Here is a 20,212-nt window from a genome sequence, read left to right as displayed (position 1 = left end):
AAGAACTATTGGCCCAGGTGAGATTGACCAACACAGCACAGCCTGGGTATCAAACCCAAAATCTTCTTGCCTATGTGGTTGAGTACCTCACCATCCAGCGCACTTTCCAAATTAGCCATTTGAGAAGGAAGCATAGTAAGTTTCTCTGTAAATTGATAAGCACTACTCCTCTGCTTACATTGCTGAGGTGAATAGTAATCCAACCTTAGTTGTGAAGTACACTGGGGTTTCATGTGTTTTAAATAAAATTTAAGTAAAATGCAGAGGCAAGGATTATAATTAGTTGAGGAAACTTAATGAACTGATTATAAATTTGATATTATGGATTATTACTCACAATTAGAGATATAATAACACAAAAACAGAATAAATGGATGCCATATTTGTAAACCTTCCAGATATCACAAATAAAAATCAGCAGTTGGTATGAAAACAATTGAAATGCATATCTTAAGAGATCATTATTGCAAGCAGTTTAGTAAGGCCTTCTGAGATGCAGCTTTGGTCTGTTTGGACAGCCTGGCTACTCCTGAAACTTTGCTTGGAATCCTTCAAAATTATTGAGGGAATAGAATGTTTCACCCATGCACAACTAACAAGAATTATTACCTTCCTGGAAAGTAAAGCACAGTGCACTATACACAGCTGTTTGAGACTGGAATTTCTCTTAGCCAATGAGATTGCTCAAATGTAAATATCAGTTACAGCAGCATTTAGATCAAGCTTGTAAAACCTAAACACGGTTACCTGTCTGAGCGTTCTCCAAGGCGTCCTATTCCTCTATACATCATATTGTCCAGGTACCGACTGCTGGGTAGAGAGTCATCTCCAAGTTCTTTCAAATCCTCTGGTCTAAGGTACTCTCCTCCATCACCTGTCATTGTATCATCTCCTTGGGATCAAGAGATAGTTGATCAGTCAGGAGAGACACTGAGATTGTAATGTGATCCCAGTAAAAAAGCACAAGCTAGAAATTAATCATGCACAGTCAAGCAGCATTAAAGCACAAATTGCTTGTTACTAAAGGCTGAAAAAAAATGTACAATAAGAACCTAGTAGCTGCAATACATTACAACAGAACAGTGCACTGCAACTGTAAAAAGTTGGGGACGTTTCTCTTATTAACAAATAGTAGGCTGAAATAAACAGGTAGCCTGGTGATGCGAGGAACACTGATTTTCTGGAATCGATGATGCAAAGGCTGGAACCATTTTCTGTTTAGGGCAGACACCACCTTGCACAGGAGATAGATACTTTGTAAAATCAATCAGAAGACAGGGCTTCTCCTGGACTGGTTTTGATTGTTTGCATTGTCCAGGTTTATTTACCCTAACTGGCCTGAGCTTTTATGTAGTTTTTTGGCTCTTCCAGGAGATTCCATAGCTCTGGGTGGCAAGGAAGCGTATTGTATTGAACATGTTGTGTTGCATAGAGCATCATAACCGTATGAAAAAGATCGGATGGACCAGGTGGTCTTCTTCTAGCTCGCATTTTCTGTATGTTAAGTAGCAAGTGACACTCGCGCCAAACAAGTACCAAGCAATGACCATCTCCAAAAGTGAGAGGCTATCAGCCACCCCATGACAGTCAAATTTGTTATCACTGTTTGATCCCACACCAACAACATTTTGGACAGGTATGTGCACATGTATGGGTGGGGGTGGTTGTGCAGTGGTCAACATTGACCAGAAACTTAACTGGACCCGGCATATAAATGCTATGGCTCTAAGAGCAGGTCAGAGGTTGGGAGTTTTGCAAAGAGTGACTCACCTCCTAATTCCCCAGGGCTTTTCCACCATCCCCAAGTTCTAAGTCAGGAGCGTGATGGAATACTCTCCATATGCCTGGATGCGTGGAATTCCAACAATACTCAAGAAGCTTGACACCATTCAGAACAAAACAGTCCACTGGATGCACACCCCATTCACCAATTTAAACCTTCACTCCCTCCACGAGTGGCAGATCAAGCTGCAGTATGTACCATCTACAAGATGCACCACAGCAACTCACCAAAGCTTCTTGAACAGCAACTTCAAAATCCATAACTTCTACCAGCTAAAAGGTCAGGACAGCAGGTGCATGGAAACAGCCTAATCTCCAAGTTTCACAAACATTGACTTGGAAATATATTACCATTCCTTCACTGTCACAGGATCAAAATCCTGGAATTCTGTGGGTGTTACTATGCCACATGGACTGCAGTGGTTTAAGGGGGTGGCTTAATAACATTTCTGAAGGACAATTAGGAATGGGAATAAATGTAGGCCTTGCCAGTGATGCCCACATCCCATGAATGAATAAAAGAAAATCCACAATGATGAAGTATTGTAATCAAAACAATACAGTGCAATTTAGCCCCTGTAGTTTGCTTTGTGGACTACTATGAGAAAATACTTATATTAACATAAATTACTCCTGTACCTTCTTACTTCAGTCAATTTTCTCCCAAAGCATCCCTACTTCCTGGAAGTGTTAACTCCTGCTAGCACACAGTTCCACAGGCACCACTCCATGCATCTCACACTGGTGACCATTCATCAGATGTGATTCTTGGCATTGATTTTTTGCAAGCTCCTTGACTGTCCAACAACTAACTCTGACCCTAACCCTTTTCTCATCAACGTACTGGTACTTCCAGCATCAATATCTGGGCAGTAATTGTAACTGGGAACTCTGGCCAATTTTGCCCTCCCTAACCTAAGGGCAAATTGTCTTGGGTGAGTTTTGATGAAAGGTCATTGACCTGAACAATTAACTCTGTTTCTTTCTCCAATATGCTGCCATACCTTTCAAGTGTTTCCAGTATTTTCTGTTTTTAATTTCAGATTTCCAGCATTCAAAGTATTGTCCTGGTCCAGATCAGCTAATTTAACACAGACTGGGAATTAAATCTGGCCCTTCCTGGCCATGGCAGTTCTGCTATACACTGCTTTAAACAGTTGTACCCTTGCCAACTTATATTTGCAAGGAAGAATTAATTATCAATAATTATTGCCAGTTTATTAGGTAATAACCTGATCATTGTTTTCTATATCTGGTGCAGTGTATTTTAATAAAGGTGTAAAAGTGCATTTGAGGTTAAAAATAATCTCCCAAAGATTTTGCTTGGTGAAGGGGAGAACCCTTCATCAGTGGACAAATGAGGGTCAGGGATTTAAAAAGTAATTTTATATAGTTACAGCTTTATCATTTAGATATATACACTCAATTTAAGTGAAACTATATATGTGCAAGAGTCACATTATTGTCAGTGAAATAAAGCTGCTTTTAAGTTGTTTTATGCATTGATAAATACTGTTTGCTTACAGCAATCTGCATGCATTACACACTTGTTCATTATACAACAGTGCATTATCCTTTCAAAACTATTTCTTGTGGATTTATTCAAGCCAAAAGACATGTCAATTTGTTTCCAAGGGAGAAAGAACTACCGCTGTCGCTGTGCACTACGAAGCCGTAAACACATTAATTTTCTCCACAAGAGAAACTGTTCTGAAATACATTCTTTGGATTTGGTTTTTCAAATTATTTCTATAATTTTATATACAAGTAAAGTGGACTGAAAAATACAACTGTGCAATGTTATAAAAATAAAAAGGAGGCATACTTTTGACAAAATCCAGGATACACGAATGGGGAAATATCCATCTTCATTTCAGCTGGATATATTAGTACTGGCAAAGGAATAGCACCTCATCTTTTGATTAGGCACTTGACATCCTTCCAGATTCAACATTCAATTCAACAATTTCAGATTATAATCTCAGCCCCTATTTTCTTCTCTTTTCTTGGTTGGTGTTGATTTTACTCTCTTGTTTTTCCCCCTTTGATGCTTTCAGAAGGCAACTGCACAATCTGCTGTTCACACTGCCTCTTGGCACATCTCCTTTTTCTTTGCTTGTCCCATTACCATGACCTTTGGCCTTCAACCCTATTGGCAATTTAATCTCTCCTGATTTCTACCCATCACAGACATTCCCTTTTGTTCTCCCCCCCATCATTTGCTTAAAACGTTTTTAACTCTTCCCAGTTCCGATGAAAAATCATCAACCTGAAACATTGGGCAGAATTTTCCCATGGGCTTCAGGACCAAATAGGAATCCCAGGCTCATACATGCTGGAAGCCAGACCAGCAGAACTATTTTCCCAGATGTGGCCTCCAAATTGGCCACGTTTGCCATCCTATTAAGGATGGTGGGTGGGTTTCCAATGCTACCAGCTCAATCACAGGAACTGCAGCTCTAGAGCTTGGTAGCCTGACCAGGGGAGGTGGCTGTGGCTCAGGCAGATTTGAGGAGCAACATTGAAGGGTCAAAAGTAATTAACTATTTTAAAGGGGGAACATAGTAAGCCCCTTGGATTTGAGGGGAATACCCTCCATTTGGATCATTAGGGTCAAGGGGGTTGCCTTTCCTGCAATGGCCCCCTCTTTGGAGGATTTAGCCTCTGGTTCCAATGGTTCTCAGCCTGTCACTGAGAGGCTGCCTCCATGGAACTGCCAGCGGCATCATAGCATGCCCCCTAATTGGGGCCCCTACTATTTAAGTTGCCTGCCTGCCCCCTGCGGTGGGAATGCATTGGGGTACCGACCTGACGCAGACCCTCCCCAATATCCCACCCTCCTTTCCAACTCCGTTCCCACCACCACAAGGTCAGGAAAATTCAGCACAAAGTAGAATTTTGCTGGCACCAATTCACCCCTTTGAAATGATCATGGTCTTAGAAATCACAGCAGTTCAATGCAGACTCAATACATTTGAAACTTAATTTGATTTCACAGTACAGCACAGCATTACTCTGGTCCAGAGGGAAAACGTCAAGGTCCCACACAGAAGGTTAATGAGCAAAATTAGAGCACATGGGATTGGGGATAATGTACTGCTAAGGATTGAGAATTGGTTAACAGACAGGAAACAGAGAGCTGGAATAAACGGGTCATTCTCAGGACGGCAGCCTGTGACTAGTGGGTTTACTGCAAGGATCAGTGCTTGGGACATAGCTGTTCACAATCTATAAAAATGATTTGCATGTGGGAATCAAACATAAATCAAATTTGCTGATGGCACAAAACTAGGTGGGAATGTGAGTTGTGAGAAGGATGCAAGGAGGCTTCAAGGGATTTGGACGGGCTAAATGAATGGGCAAGAACATGGCAAATGGCATATAATGTGAATAAGTGTGAAGTTATCCACTTTGGTAGAAAAGACAGAAAGGCAGAGCGTTTCCTTAAATGCTGAGAGGTTGGGAAGTGTTGTGACCTGGGTGTCCTTGTTCACGAGTCACTGAAAGCTCGCGTGCAGGTGCAGCAAGCAATTAGGAAGGCGAATGGTATGTCAGCCTTCATCGCAAGGGGAATTGAGTACAGGAGTAAAGATGTCTTGCTGCAATTGTATAGAGCCCTGGTGAGACCACACCTGGAGTAATGTGTACAGTTTTGGTCTCCTTATCTAAGGAAGGGTGTATTTGCCATAGAGGGAGTGCAACTGAGATTCACCTGACTAATCCCTAGGATGGCAGGATTGTCTTATGAGGAGAGACTGAGGGAACTGGACCTGTATTCTCTAGAGTTTCAAAGAATGAGAGATGATCTCATTGAAACTTACAAAATTCTTACATGGCTTGACAGGGTAGATGTGAATAGGATGTTTCCCCTGGTTGGTGATTCTAGAACCAGGGGCTACCATCACAGAGTAAGGGACAGGCCATTTAAGATTGAGATGAGAAGGAATTTCTTCACTCAAGATGGTGAATCCTTGGAGTTCTCTACCCCAGAGGGCTGTGGAAGCTCAGTCATTGAACCTATTTAAGACAGAAATCGATAGATTTCTGGATACTCATGGCATCAAGGGATATGGGGATAGTGGGAAAATGGCGTAAGAGGTAGATGATCTCTTTCAATGGCTCAATGGACAAAATGGTCAACTCCTGTTCCTATTTCCTCTGTTCCTATGTACAACCGATATTAATTAAAAAGCAAGTTTTCCATTTGGCAATGTTTTGTATTCATCAAGATTGATTAATTATCTGATTAATTCCCACTCAGATATTTCAATACTATCTGGTAAATTTCAGACAAGTATTGAAGTATTTTTGTTATCATTTTAAGGCTGACAATTTTGATGGGAACCAACATTATGTAAGTACATAATTATGTCTTAGCATGCTAGATGCATGCAACCTGCTTTCGGAGATACAACAGTGTAAATATTGACCACAGCAAATATTGATTAAACAGTATATTCTTACAACAAGCCTCTAAAATTTATCAAGTTAATTAAAAGCAAAAGTACAGGATAGAAAATGGAGAAATGTAACATATCTTTCACTGTGCGCATTAACCTTACAACTGACCTCTGCTCACTGACACCTCATGGTGGCAAAGCTGAGATTGGTACCTCACTGTGTGGAGACAGTTTATTAACAGTTTCTAGAAAGTACACAAGAGGGTTCTCCTTTCTCCCAATGGTGAAGTATCCAAATATCATTCAACAGTCCTCTGCGCCAACAATCTGGGGAAATTGGAAATTGCACGTTCAAATCTGCCTTGTATCCCATTATATCGAGGCTGTCTGCACCAGTGTCACCACCACAGGGAACACTTTATTTTCAACCATCTATTAACTACTAAGTTCAGGCGCATTTTGTTAAACAGATGATGAAGAGCTGTTTTGCCCCAACATACATAGTTATTAAGTTGTGTAAATTAGGATGAAGGTGCCTGTTGCAAGGCGAAAGTCTTTCCTGGTTAGGGTGGCTGTGGGTTCACTGGGAAATGGGGCCTTAGGATTATTATTAGTCAGTGGGTTGAGGCAATAATGAGAATAGGGAAGAGCTGAATGGGATCCTTTGTCCTCTCTCTTCAGCAGTTGGACTAATGGGAGGCAGACTTGCAGGAAAGGGCACAGTGACCCTTGATATTATCTCCGCTCCATTCCCAAACCATGTACTCCTTGCTCTGATTGGTAAATGGCCGTTTGTGCTTTGCCAAGGGGCTTGGTTTTACAGGACAGTGAGGTGACCCCCCCACTCCCACACCCTCCCTCCCCACCGCCCCCCCCCCTCCCCCGACACCCCACACATCCCCGACACCCCGACCTTGCTGTGGTGGGGGTCCCACCCACAATTCCAATGGTTGTCCCAAGGCAATTTAACACTGGAAGCAGCATTAATTGTTTTAAGGCAAGACTATCACCGCTCTCTTGGGAGGAAGTCCCATCTTAGGGAGCTACCGACCATCTGACTGTTGTCTCAGCAGTCCAGGTAGGAGTGGTGGCCGCTCCTGGGATACAGGCAGTCTCACCACACTGAGGAGCTCAAGTAGGTCCGGAGGTCAGCAGTCTTGGCGAGGTGGATGGGGACCAGGTTCAAGAGTCCTGGGGGGAGAGTTAAAGGTGGGGGGGGTGGGTGGTAATGACCTTGAGGGAGGAGGTGCCTCTGATGGGGCCAGCACTCTCACAAAGGAGGGCCCACTCTTGCCTGACACCAGCCTGTGCAGCTAAAGCTGCTGGGCTTCCTGCATAGAACAGGCCTCCCCACCATGGTTGGTAAAATACCGGCAGCAGTGGGATGAGGCCCTAAATGGCCAAAAGAGCTTCAAGAGGTCCAAAAGTGAGCAGGCCACTTGACACCTCCCCTGTCCACGGTAAAATTTCAGACAGTTCCAGGATGAGCGGGTAGGCAGTGGGAAGGCCACCCACAGGGTGATATGTGTCCCTGATGGGGAAGTGTAAAGTCCAGCATCATGTGTGTTGTGGGCTTTTCTAAGTTGCACAGGAGCAGAGAATGTGTTCTCATGCAGCCAAGAGTGAAAATTTGGTACAAATCAATAAATGGCTGTGGTTCCTCAACCAACTGCAGCAAGCTGTTGGATGCTCAGAAGTTGGTTTTGGTGAGGTGGAGGAAGAGGATTGGGGAAATCATTAGATCTGTCATTCCTTCATTAAGCTGCAGGATTTCAATTCGGAAGAGTTGAAGGATAGCCAGAAGTAAAATGTGTAGTGGAGTGTCAATTGAGCTCTCCTCTGCCAGGGTGGGATGGAGGTTTCTACATTCGTGCTGAGTCAGGTATGTGGGGTAGAATATTTTGAGTTGATCATATTCATTCTTCTTCAGATGGACAATTGGTGATAAGCACTCCTTTGCAGTCTTTCACAAAGATGGGGTGATCCAGATTGTACCTACTGAGCCATGGAAGTTCTCCATGTCAACTGGTATGGCCTGGGCAACATTAAGTAGTGGGTCAAGATGAACCAATGGGGCAGCTATGTGTGTCAGACAGAGAGTTCTAATGAGATTGATGTACATTAGATTTTACAGACCAAGGCAGGAAGATGAGATTCCCTAGAACTTTACATGACATATTCTCAGAATCTATAAGGTTCATTTTAACTTTCAGTGGTGGCAATGGTGGATCTGCTGCCCATTATACATCCCACTCAATTGACCTTTCCACTGGAAGAGAATATTGAAATGTGTATATAACAGTACTGATTTGCTACCAGCCATTTCCAGCACTGCTTTAAGTTAAAATTAACCCTTATATGTGACATTAGTGGAACTCAATTCATAGATCTAAAATCATTATCTGTGGCTCAGGTTAAAGTATTCTATTACTACTCACTAGCATTTAAGTCCATTAGAAGAAACCCGCATCTCTGAGCTGCTCATTAGTTTGCAGCGACTATATTGTCAAAAGTCTTAGTTAATCATTATTAGGCCATATGCATTCCTTAATCAAAAGAAAGAAAGGAGAGTAAATTGAAGTAGATTGCACTGACAGCGGTGGTAAAGCACAGCGTTGTTACTATAACTATTGCTCAAACTATTAATAGACTCCAAATCTATGAAAGCTTTGAAAGGAATAAGTCAAGCAAAAAAGAAAATTGCAACATACTGGATAGGTGATTTAATTTCTGAGAAGATAGTGAGTAAAAGTTTTCTCCTATAATTGTTCGGTAAAAGGGAAAAAAAGAAATGAGAAGGTTTAATCAGAATGAAACAAAATCAATTCTTGTAATGCAAGCAAAGTATTTTAAAATATACTAAAAACATATACAGAGGGCTCAATTTAAATCTCTAATCAAATTGGTGAAATTACACCTCAATGCATTAGTCTGGGTATTTGTAACATTTACAGCAACAAGAACCTGCATTTATGTGACAACATTCACATACTAAAAAATGTTCCAAGGAGCTTAAGTATGGTCCATTGCAAATGATTTTGCTTTGGTATCCACTAGTTAAAATTGGTTCATAATGACACTACCAATATAAATGATTTATCAGAAATTGAAGAGGTAAGAAGCAGAATTACTAATCCGCCACTGATGTTAAAGATTTTGTAATATTATAATGATGAAAAAATAGCACCCGTTATCACTTCAAGCAACCTCTGGTTTTAAGACAATCACAACTGTGTGCTTTGATGAGGTGACTTTATATTTTTTCTAGCTGCTTGAGTTAGAAGGGGCCAAAAGGGCCCTCTCATCTGCAGCTGTCATGAGAACATGCTGGAGTCAACGCCTCTTAAACTAGTTAAAAATCCTGTTGTTTATTTTGATGGCAATGAAGGGGAGTGAACCTTAAAGCCTGACTTATTGTTTTGCATTCAACATGCACTTCACTGCCAGGGCAGACTTTACCCCTCTACCAAGTATACTTGTTTCTCTCCTATTACTATAGGTGAGATGCTTAAACTAGGTGCTTAATAATGATTTTGAAAGCTACCTGTTGTTACCGAAACAAAATTATCAGTAGGCCCTAATATCTGGGCATGTGAACTGTGCTTGGGACAGTTATACAGTATTTTAGATTACTCGTGTAGTGTTGATGTGATTTACCTTGAAGAGTGAACATCCAGGCTCTACCTTGTTGTGTCTGAGATATTATTACTTTCACAACCCATAAGCTAAGGAGATACACAATTCCTTGCCCTATTTTCTCAGATGCCTTGGTTCCCTCATTGTGACAGCTTCAGCTTGCAATTTCAGCAACTTGGTATGTAAAAATTTTAAAGACCTGTATGGGCATGGGCAAGTCTCACTAACAGCAGATTGTGCTAGATGCCCAGCAACATGAAAATTATGGCTCATTTTAATAATGTTGCTCAGCTACTTTGGCAACCAGAAATACCATTAATTAAACCTTTTAGCTTCAATATCCTAATCATAACATACCCTGAAAGATTGACATATTTAGGCTTACAAGAATTCAACGACTGCACAAACTTCCACCATATTTTTCTCTGGCTAGAAACGGGTTAAATGGGAATTAACGATGCTTGCTTTGACAAAGATATTATTGATAAATGGCTGCCTATTCAACATGAAAGCTTATATAGTCGTTGCTATGGTTACAGATTACATTTTACCTTTTAAGGACTACTGTCAGCTGACAAAGTGCAAAGCTGAAGCTCTGTTGTAAACAATTGGAAGAAGCAGGATGAGTAATGAATCATTTTCTAAAGTAAATAGATTAATGCCATAATCAGTGCAGATGGGAATGGCACACAAGAGCATTAAACAATTGGACATTAATTTTTGCCAATTTGAATAGATTTCCACACAGAATAGTGACAGTTAAGGCATTCAAATCAGATTGATCATATTCCTTGGTTAAGCATAGAGGACTATACAGCTTGAAACCTGGTTAGATGAGGTTTTGAAGAGACAGAGCTGAGTGACTGGAAAAGCAGATGGGCTGAATATAGATTTTTTAAAAATCAGGATATTCATACTTCTTCCCTGTTTCCCAAAATAAATTCTTTAAGTTAGATACATTTAGATTACCTGTTATCTGAGTTTATTCAAATCCTCATCTGAACAACATCATCAGAAATTATACACTGGGATTGCAAACACTGAAGCAAATATGAAGCTTCAATTTAGACAAATAGAGGGTACATTAGGTAGTTTTTCAGGACAAAGTTAAAACTTTCCTAATAGGAAGAAACTCAATTCAAAAAAAAAATAAATTCAATTGAGTTAGAATATCACAGCCAAAATCCACGCTATTTTCACTACGGGGTGGTGGGAACAGACTGGGGTTGGGGCTGCCACCATCTGATGTGAGCCTGAGGTGGGAGTGGAGGCAGTTGGGGATGCTGAGGTCGGCAGGTTAGATGGTCCGCCTCCATTTGCTGGGACTTCGGCCCAGTTCTGTACATGAAATTTAGGCAATTTCTCACCCCTCGCTCCATTACCCGCTCCATACTAATCTCAGCCCATGCCATAACTCTCTGCCCTCTCCATATCACCATATTCCTATGCACCATATCCCCCATGCCCGCTCCATACCATCCATGCCCCCTACATTCACCCTGTGGCCAGTCAGCCAATATTCATGATGGACAGAACTCATAAGCTGCATAATAACTTTGAGAAGTATTGAAAAGATCATGAATATATCAAAATAAACAGTCATTCAAACTCCATTTGAAAAAACCTTAATCCTCTTAAGAGCTGATAAAACTGTAAATCAAACATACAGCCATTCAAACTTCACTTGAAAAAAAAGCAATCCTCTTAAGAATTCATAAAACTGTCAATCAAACATACAGCCATTCAAACTTCACTTGAAAAAACCTTAATCTTTTTTTGGCAGTCATAAAACTATCAAAATAAACAAATGGCTATTCAGAAATCACTTCAAAAACTCAATCCTCTTCAGAGTTCATAAAGCTGTTAATCAAAATAAATCTCACAGTCACCTTGAGAGCTGAATCAACAATCCTTGCCGAGCTGAATGCATTAGTGGGGTTTCACAGTGAGATTCCACTGCATAACTGTGTCAACAAAATCTCTAGAGTTGAATACATTAAAGCCTTTGATTGCTTCGAAGGTTGAACAAATGGCTGACCTATCAGTCAAATAAATCAGCCACTTGTTCAGCTATTTTGAAGGTTCAACAGATGGTTGAACAGTCAATCACTGCAAAAATCAAAGCACAAGGCCCAAATGACACATGAAAGGCCGAATCTCAACACCATTGAATGCAGATAAGAACTTTATCATCAGGATAAAGTACCCTAATGCATCTTTCACAATGCTGGCCATTTTAATGGTTTTTAATTTTTTAAGTACAAAATCCAATAATCAACCACTGCATTAAAAAAACAAGTTAAAACATTATACAGCATCTAGTTATGACATGTGAAATTGGCAACACCTTTTAAGCTACCTGTAAAATGTACCAGAACCAAATGGTACACAACACCTCTGATCTGGCAGGAACCATTTCACTTTTGATGCCAGAGCTGGCCCGAATCCATGAAAATTGCTTGGATTCTGAAATCACTACTCCTGCAAAGGAACTGCTGCAGTTTGGATTGCTGACTGTGGAATTGCAACCCCCACATCTTTATCCCGTGCCTTTGAAAATAGCACAAGGCAGGAATAGGGCTAGGAACCCTGGAATTGGATCCCCCAGCCTCTTTTCCCCTAACTGACAAAGGTTTGACCCAGTTTGCGAGGGCAAAATTCAGCTACTTGTTTAATGCATCTTAAAATGTCAAATCAGCACTAATACTAATGATAATTAGGCATCAAGTTACAAAAAACAACTATTTGTTTTTATAAAGAACACTTAACATAACAATATGTGCCAAGATGCATCACAGGAACGTCATAAAGCAAAAGTTTGACAATGGGCCACCTATAATAATATTTTGTCAAATAACCAAATACTGGATTAAAGAGGTAAGTTTTATGGAGCATGTAAAAGGAAGAAAGATAGATAGAGAGTTGGAGAGCTTTAGGAAGGGAATTGCAGAGCTCAGGGCTTTGGCAGTTGAAGGCATAGCCACCAATTATCATGCAATTAAAATCAGAAGTTCTCAGGAGACCAAAATTAGAGGATGAAAATATGCTCAACCGTGAGTAACAACAGGTGCTAGGTGAACAGGGCTTCGCACAAAATAGTGTTACTATGAAGAGGTTTATAAGATTGTTATGTTTTGGGACTATGGGCAGAATTTTGTCCATGGAGGCTGTGAGGGGACAGCCAACCCCCGGCGCCATTTTGAGTGGGCAGGCCAATTAAGGCCCGCCCAGCGGCCTGCCCGACAGAAAGCGCTATGCTCTTCCTGTGCAGGGGTCGAGGGAATCCCCAGCTGTCAAAGTGCGCTCTTTCGCGCGCATAGCGTACTGCTCCCTGAGACTAAGTGCTGTCTCAGGGAGATTAGTGACAGTGAACAAAACTTAAAAAATAGGAAAATAAAAATATTATTAACATGTCCCCCTCATGTGACAATGGCACACGATTAAACTTTTTAAAAAACGGACAGTTTCCCGCCAGTCGATGAAGTTTCATGTATTATCAGGAGTCCGCTGGGGCCTTAAGGTTGGACGAGCAGGTCTTTAATGATCTTAATTAGCCTGTCAATGGCCTTAATTGGCCATTGACAGGTCGGCGGATGGACAGCTGATTTTGCTGTCCGCCCGCCTTCCTAAAAATTTAAAGGGACCGGGATGACGTCAGGGATTCCTCTTGACGTCATTCCCGCGTCATTTTCCCCTCGGCGAGCGGGTCCCGCCCCCAAATTGCCGATGGGAAAATTCTGGCCTATGTCTTTAAGGTAAAATGAAGGGGTCATGTGACCTGTTCTGACGTCTACCTGACAGCATGCCTGGATGGTTTCATTGTTAAAGATTAAAGAGGATCCAGACTATTTTACTGCTAAGAAGCTGCTCACACTTGGAGATAAAAGCAGCAGCCTATGTGCTAACAGTGGAAAGGCTGAGACTCCAAATCTCAGACAAGTGTTCAGAATGTCGGGTTGTAAACAGTTGTACTTTAAACTGTCTACTAACTATGAAGATAAAAGAGAGTTGGAGTCTCAAGTATAATTAATCAGCATTTCTACCTGGATACAAGACATATGTGATTCACATTGTCATGGAGATGGGCTTTGAGAGAGGTCTAGATATCCCTGAAAACTCACAGACAAGCTTAATATGCCACGATCTGGGAGAGAGAGTAGCTATAGGCAGCAAGATGTCGTGATTCATCATGCAGGGATGCCTCTGGGAGTTAGTGCTTGGATTGAAAAGACTGAATTCATGAGGAATTAAAATGAGGTTGTAGGATTCACCTAATTTGCATTACAGGAAGAATCTCTGAAGGGGCTCGGGTGGGGGTGGTGGGGGGTGTGGAATTCACTTTCAACGCCTGTTCTGGGATTAAACGTTCCTAGGCTGAGAAAGGAAAAGAGAAGTGAATCCTTGGGTGGTTCTGGGGGAATTGAATGTCTAATTAAAAATCAGTATAAAGTGTGTTTGTTAAGTGTTTTTGGTTGTACTAAAAGAAAAAAGGGAATGTTCTGTTTTGTGGTGTAATGTAAACGTTGCCTACTATGACAGTGTTTAGTCAAGAATGTTTGTAGTCTTTGGTTACAATAAAAGTTTTAAAGTGTAAAATTTAGTTGTCATCTTTTCAGCTATTAACTGGAAGTTCAAATTTCTTTTTAAAAGGTTATCAGTCTCTACAGGGAGGAAACAAGCATTGGTCCTTTGGATGACATCAGAATTACAAAGGGTAAATTGAGACACTTTTGAGTGTGCAGATGTGAAAACACCAAGGGCTAAATTTTGCCCTTGGCGGGCGGGTGGCCGATAGCCGCTGCCAAAACGGGCCCTGCCGCCATTTTAAGTGGGCGGGCCTTGCATGACGCCCAACGGGAAGCGCTATTGTGCTTCTTGTGAGGGCGGGGGGTGGGGGGGAATTCCCCAAATGCCAGAGTGCGCTCTTTCGCGCATGTGCACGAAAAAGTGCATATCTCCCTGAGGCAAAGTGCTGCCTCAGGGAGATCACTGAAAGGTTGTCAAAGTGTAAAAATAGAAAAATAAAAAAATCATTAACATGTCCCTCTCATGTGACAATGTCACACGAGATGGGACATGTTAATAAAGTGCACAAAAACTTTATTAAACTTCTTTAAACCCTACATGAAACCTCATCCCGCTGGTGGATGAGGTTTCATGCTTTTCAGAAGCCCGTCGGGGCTCGTGGCCTGCCTGCCAGCCTTAAGTTTTGACGGGCCGGGCCTTTAATTGATTTAACTACCCTGTCAATGGCCTCAATTGGCCATTGACAGGTCAGCAGGCGGACAGTTGATCACACTTTCCCCCTGCCTTCCTGAATAATTAAATGGGGCAGGATTACGTCGGGGGTTCTGCCCAACGTTATCTCGCGTCGGCGAGTGAGCCCCGCCCCCCAGCTCACCAATGGAAAAGTTCAGCCCCAACAGTTGGATGTTTATAATTTAGCAGCAAAATATAGCTTGTGTCACACTGAAAAATTATGGGTATTAGTCTTCAGTATTAGCCGCTTCCTCAGGTCTCCAAAACCACAGATGCCTGTCTTCAGCAACTTTTTTTTAAATTCATTTACAGGATGTGGGCGTCACTGACTAGGCCAGCATTTATTACCCATCCTGAAATACAGTTGAGAAGGTGGTGGTGAGCTGCCTTCCTAACCAGCTGCAGTCCCTATGATGTAGGTACACCCACAATGCTGTTAGGGAGGGAGTTCCAGGATCTGGACCCAGCTACAGTGAAGGAACGGTTATATGTTTCCAAGTCAGGGTGGTGAGTGGCTTGGAGGGGAACTTCCAGGTGGTGGTGTTTTCATCTATCTGCTGCCCTTATCCTTGTAGATGATAACAAGTCATGGGTTTGGAGGGTACTACCTAAGAAGCCTTGGTGAGTTTCTGCAGTGCAGATGCCACTATGCGCTGGTGGTAGAGGGAGTGAATGTTTGTGGAAGGGGTGCCAATCAAGCGGGCTGCTTTATCCTGGATGGTGTCAAGTTTCTTGAGTGTTATTGGAGTTGCACTTAAGCAGACAGGTGGAGAGTATTCAATCATACTCCTGACTTGTACCTAGTAGATGGTGGGCAGGCTTTGGAGAGTCAGGAGGTGAGTTACTCACCAGGGTTCCTAGTCCCTGACCCGATTTTGTAGCCATAGTAATTATATGACTAGTCCAGTTCAGTTTCTGGTCAATGGCAACCCCAGGATATTGATAGTGGGGGATCCAGCAATGGTAATGACATTGAATGTCAAGGGGTTATGGTTCGATTCTCTCTTGCTGCAGATTTCATTGCCTGGTGCTTGTGTGGTGCGAATGTTACTTATCACTTGTCAGCCCAAGCCTGGATATCGTCCAGGTCTTGCTGCATTTGAACATGGATTCACTCCATTTATATCAAAAAAATAGCTGAAGGCGCATAACAAATACTATGGGTGCTGACGACATCCCAGCAGTAGGACTGAAGACTTGTGCTCCAGAACTAGACCCGCCCTTAGCCAAGCTGTTCTAGTACAGTTACAACACTGGCATCTACCTGAAAACATGGAAAATTGTCTCGGTATTTCCTGTCCACAAAAAACAGGACATATCCAATCCATCCATTACTGCCCCATCAGTCTATTCTCAATCATCAGCAAAGGAATTGAAGATGCCGTCGACAGTGTTATCAGGCACTACTAACACAGCAGTACCCTGCTGAGTTCTGCCAGGGCTCCTTGGCTCCTGACCTCATTTTCACCCTTGGTCCAAACACGGACAAAGTGAGGAGAACTCAAGACATGAAGTGCGTGTCACTACCTTTGACATCAGGCCATACTTGACCAAGAATGGTACCAAGGAACCTAGTAATATTGAAGTCAATAGAAATTGGAGGACATCTCTCCACAGGTCAGAGTCAGGTCTAGCACAAAGGAAGACGGTTGTGGTTGTTCGGGGCTAATCACCTCAGCCCCTGGACACTGTTGCAGGAGTTTCCCAAGGTGGTGTCCTAGACCTAACCCTCTTTAACTACTTCATCAATGAACTTCCATCCATTATGTCAGAAATGAGGATATTTGCTGACGATTGCAATGTATTCAATATTATTCGTCACTCCTCAGATACTGAAGCAGCTCACTTCTATATGCAGCAAGATCTGGACCACATTCGGATTTGGGCTGATAAGTGGCAAGTAACATTTGTGCCACGCAAATGCCAGTCAATGACCATTTCTAACAAGAGAAAATTCAACCATTTTCCCTCAATATTCAATGGCATTACCTTCGCTGAATCATCCACCATCAACATTTTGGGGGCTACCACTGACCAGCAACTTAACTGGACCAGATATATAAATACCGTGGCTACAAGGGCAGGTCAGAGCCTGGGGATTCTAAGCTGAGTAACTCACCTCCTGGTTCCCTAAAGCCTGTCCACCATCTATAAGGAACACATCAGGAGTGTGATGAAATACTCTTCACTTGCCTGGATGACTACAGCTCCAACAACATTCAAGAAGATCAACACCATCCAGAACAAAGCAACTCACTTGATCGGCACTCCATCCACCACCTTCAATATCCACTCCCTCCACTACGGACGCACAGTAGCAGCAGGGTGTACTATATACCAGATCCAGAAACTCACCAAGCCTCCTATGAAAGCACCTTCCAAACCTGTGACCTCTACGAGCTAGAAGAACAAGGGCAGCAAACGCATGGGAACACCACCTGCAAGTTCCTCTTCAAGTCAGACATCATCTTGACTTAACCATATCACTTTTTATTCACTGTTGGGGATCAAAAACTTGGAAATTCCTTCCTAACAACACTGTAGGTGTACCTACATCACATAGATTGCAGTGGTTCAAGAAAGCTTCACAAGGGCAGTTAGGGATGGGTGACAAATGCTGGCCTTGCCAGTAATGCTCACATCCCATGAAAGGATAAAAAATGTCTGTAAAATTAATCGACAAATGTTGTTCGTAGCTGACAGAAATCATTCCTTCTCTGGTATCTATAAGTTAATTGCCCAGAATTTGCTGTAGCCAACAAATAAATGAAGTCCACCATTCATTAAATTTACCCTTACCTGTCTAATTTCTATGAGACTTTGCCCTACATTTGCTGTTATGGAGAAATTGAAATGGTGCAGCACCCTGTTCAGAGCATCTGAGATCTGAGTGAACAGGCTATGCAACTGTATGACTTCTTAACAATCAGATTGAATTTTTGAGGATTGAACAGTGCAGAGATTGATCCAGGAAGCATCAATTCTAATAATGCAGTCAATGTCAAACCAGGTACAGAAAGAAAAATAATGGTATGAATCATAGCAACAGTTAAATTCAAAACGCTGAATGATAGTAAGGCTCAAGGCTCATTGCCCGTCCACCTTCCTGACTCATTTAAAGCCAGAATGAGTGGGTTGGAGACAGGATTTGGTTTAGCAATCTGGGTCTGGAGTTTCATGGTCCAAAGAAGTTGGAAATGGGTTGGATCTGTCAAAAAACCAAGTCTATGGGACTGCAATTTTGAATTTCCCATTGGAAAAGCAGCCCACACAAACTTCCAATACATTGGGAGAGCTTTGGGTCAGGTTCAGGTAATGACCCCACATATACATTCTATGATGAGGTTGCTATTGACAGTTCTAGAGGAAGTATAGCTTCCATCAGGTTGGATTGGTTTTGGAAGGCTCCTGAAAACCCACCTTGATTGACAGTCATGAACCTCCTCCTGCTGAGGAGTCAATGGCATTCTGGCAGGTAAGCGTTAAATGGTTTGACAGCTTCCAATACCATTCTTAGAAGCTGTGTTATAAGTTGGATATGTTTTTACTGTAGTGATTAATCGTGCAGATCTGTCCGACAAAGGTAAGTTGACCCTTACATTCACCAGCATTGTGTAAGTGTTGACATCAAGGCAGCAACTGGCCGAGTGCAGCATCAAGGAGCCTTAGCAAAACTGGAGTCAATGAGAATCAGAAGAAAAACTCTCCGTTGATTGGAGTCATACCTAACACAAAGTAAGATGGTTTTGGTTGTTGGAGGTCAGTCATCTCCACTCCAGGTCATCACTGCAGGAGTTCCTCAGGGTAGTGTCCTCGGTGCAACTATCTTTAGCTGCTTCATCAATGACCTTCCTTCCATCATGAGGTCAGATGTGGGGATGTTCGCTGATGATTGCACAATGTTCAGCACCATTCATGACTCCTCAGATACTGAAGTAGTCCATGTCCAAATGCAGCAAGACCTGAACAATATCCAGGCTTCGGCTGACATGTGGGAAGTAACATTCATGCTACATAAGTGTCAGGCACTGGCTATCTCCAAGTGAGAATTCAACCATCGCCTCTTGATGTTCAATGGCATTACCATCACTGAAACCCTCACTATCAACATCCTGAGGTTACCATTGACCAGAAACTGAACTGGACTAGCAATATAAATACTGTGGCTCCAAGTGCAGGTCAGGTCAGAGAAATAGTGCACTGAGTAACCCACCTCCTGACTCCTCAAAGCCTGTCCACTGTCTATAAGGCACAAGGCAGGAATGTGATGGAATACTCCCCACTTGCCTGGATGAGGGCAGCCCCCACAACACTCAAGAAGCTTAACATCATCCAGGATAAAGCAGCCCACTTCAATGGCACCACATCCACAAACATTCACTCCCTCCACCACTGACACACAGTAGCAGCAGTGTGTACCATCTACAAGATGCACTGCAGGGATTCACCAAGGCTCCTTCGACAGCACCTTCCAAACCCACTACCACTACCATCTAGAAGGACAAGGGCAGCAGATAGATGGGAACACCACCACCTGGAAGTTCACCTCCAAGTCACTCACTATCCTGACTTGGAAATATATTGCCGTTCCTTCAATGTCGCTGGGTCAAAGTCCTGGAACTCCCTTCCTAACAGCACTGTGGGTGTACCCACACCACATGGACTGCAGCAGTTCAAGAAAGCAGCTCACTACCACCTTCTCAAAGGCAGCTAGGGATGGGCAATAAATGCTGGCATAGCAAGCGAGGACCACATCCCATGAATGAATGTAAAAAAAAGATGCATCAGAATACTTTCCCAATTGGGAAAAGTACCATTATGCATTCAAAACCGAAGAAAACCATGCTTGGAACTCTACCGTCATGATCAGAAGTGATTTAAATGTCCACAGCTCTTTAAATTTGAAAAAAAATTGATCTGCAGCTTTCACAGAGAGAAGGCAAAAAAAGCTACTGGCTTCTGGACTGCTTTGATTTGCTTTGAAAACACAATTAGGCTCATTAAGAGCCTTGTCAAGGTAGGTTTTGGAGGCCGACTGGGTTTTCCAGTCAGCTTGTTTCCCGAAGCAGCGGGAAGCTGATTAACAGCCTGGCCAAAGGTATTCCAGTAGAACTGGTCTTAAACTAGTCTAAGCT

General features: G+C 42.4%; 1 protein-coding gene across 13 annotated transcripts in view; it reads right to left on the bottom strand.

The window, feature by feature from the left end:
* The window catches only part of ank2b (ankyrin 2b, neuronal), an 882,930-nt gene that overhangs the window by 168,134 nt on the left and 694,584 nt on the right, over window positions 1-20,212 (bottom strand). For 12 of the 13 annotated variants that reach the window (XM_041195707.1, XM_041195740.1, XM_041195679.1 and 9 more), the window contains one exon: window positions 748-892. In XM_041195707.1, the coding sequence (XP_041051641.1) occupies window positions 748-892 (145 nt within the window). The remainder of the gene's footprint in view (window positions 1-747; window positions 893-20,212) is intronic. The other variant, XM_041195688.1, reaches the window with a different exon arrangement.

The sequence above is a fragment of the Carcharodon carcharias genome, chromosome 1, assembly GCF_017639515.1.
Source record: "Carcharodon carcharias isolate sCarCar2 chromosome 1, sCarCar2.pri, whole genome shotgun sequence".
NCBI lineage: Eukaryota > Metazoa > Chordata > Chondrichthyes > Lamniformes > Lamnidae > Carcharodon > Carcharodon carcharias.
The sequence above is the reverse complement of the archived record's forward strand: the minus strand, read 5'-3'. Positions and strand labels throughout refer to the sequence as shown.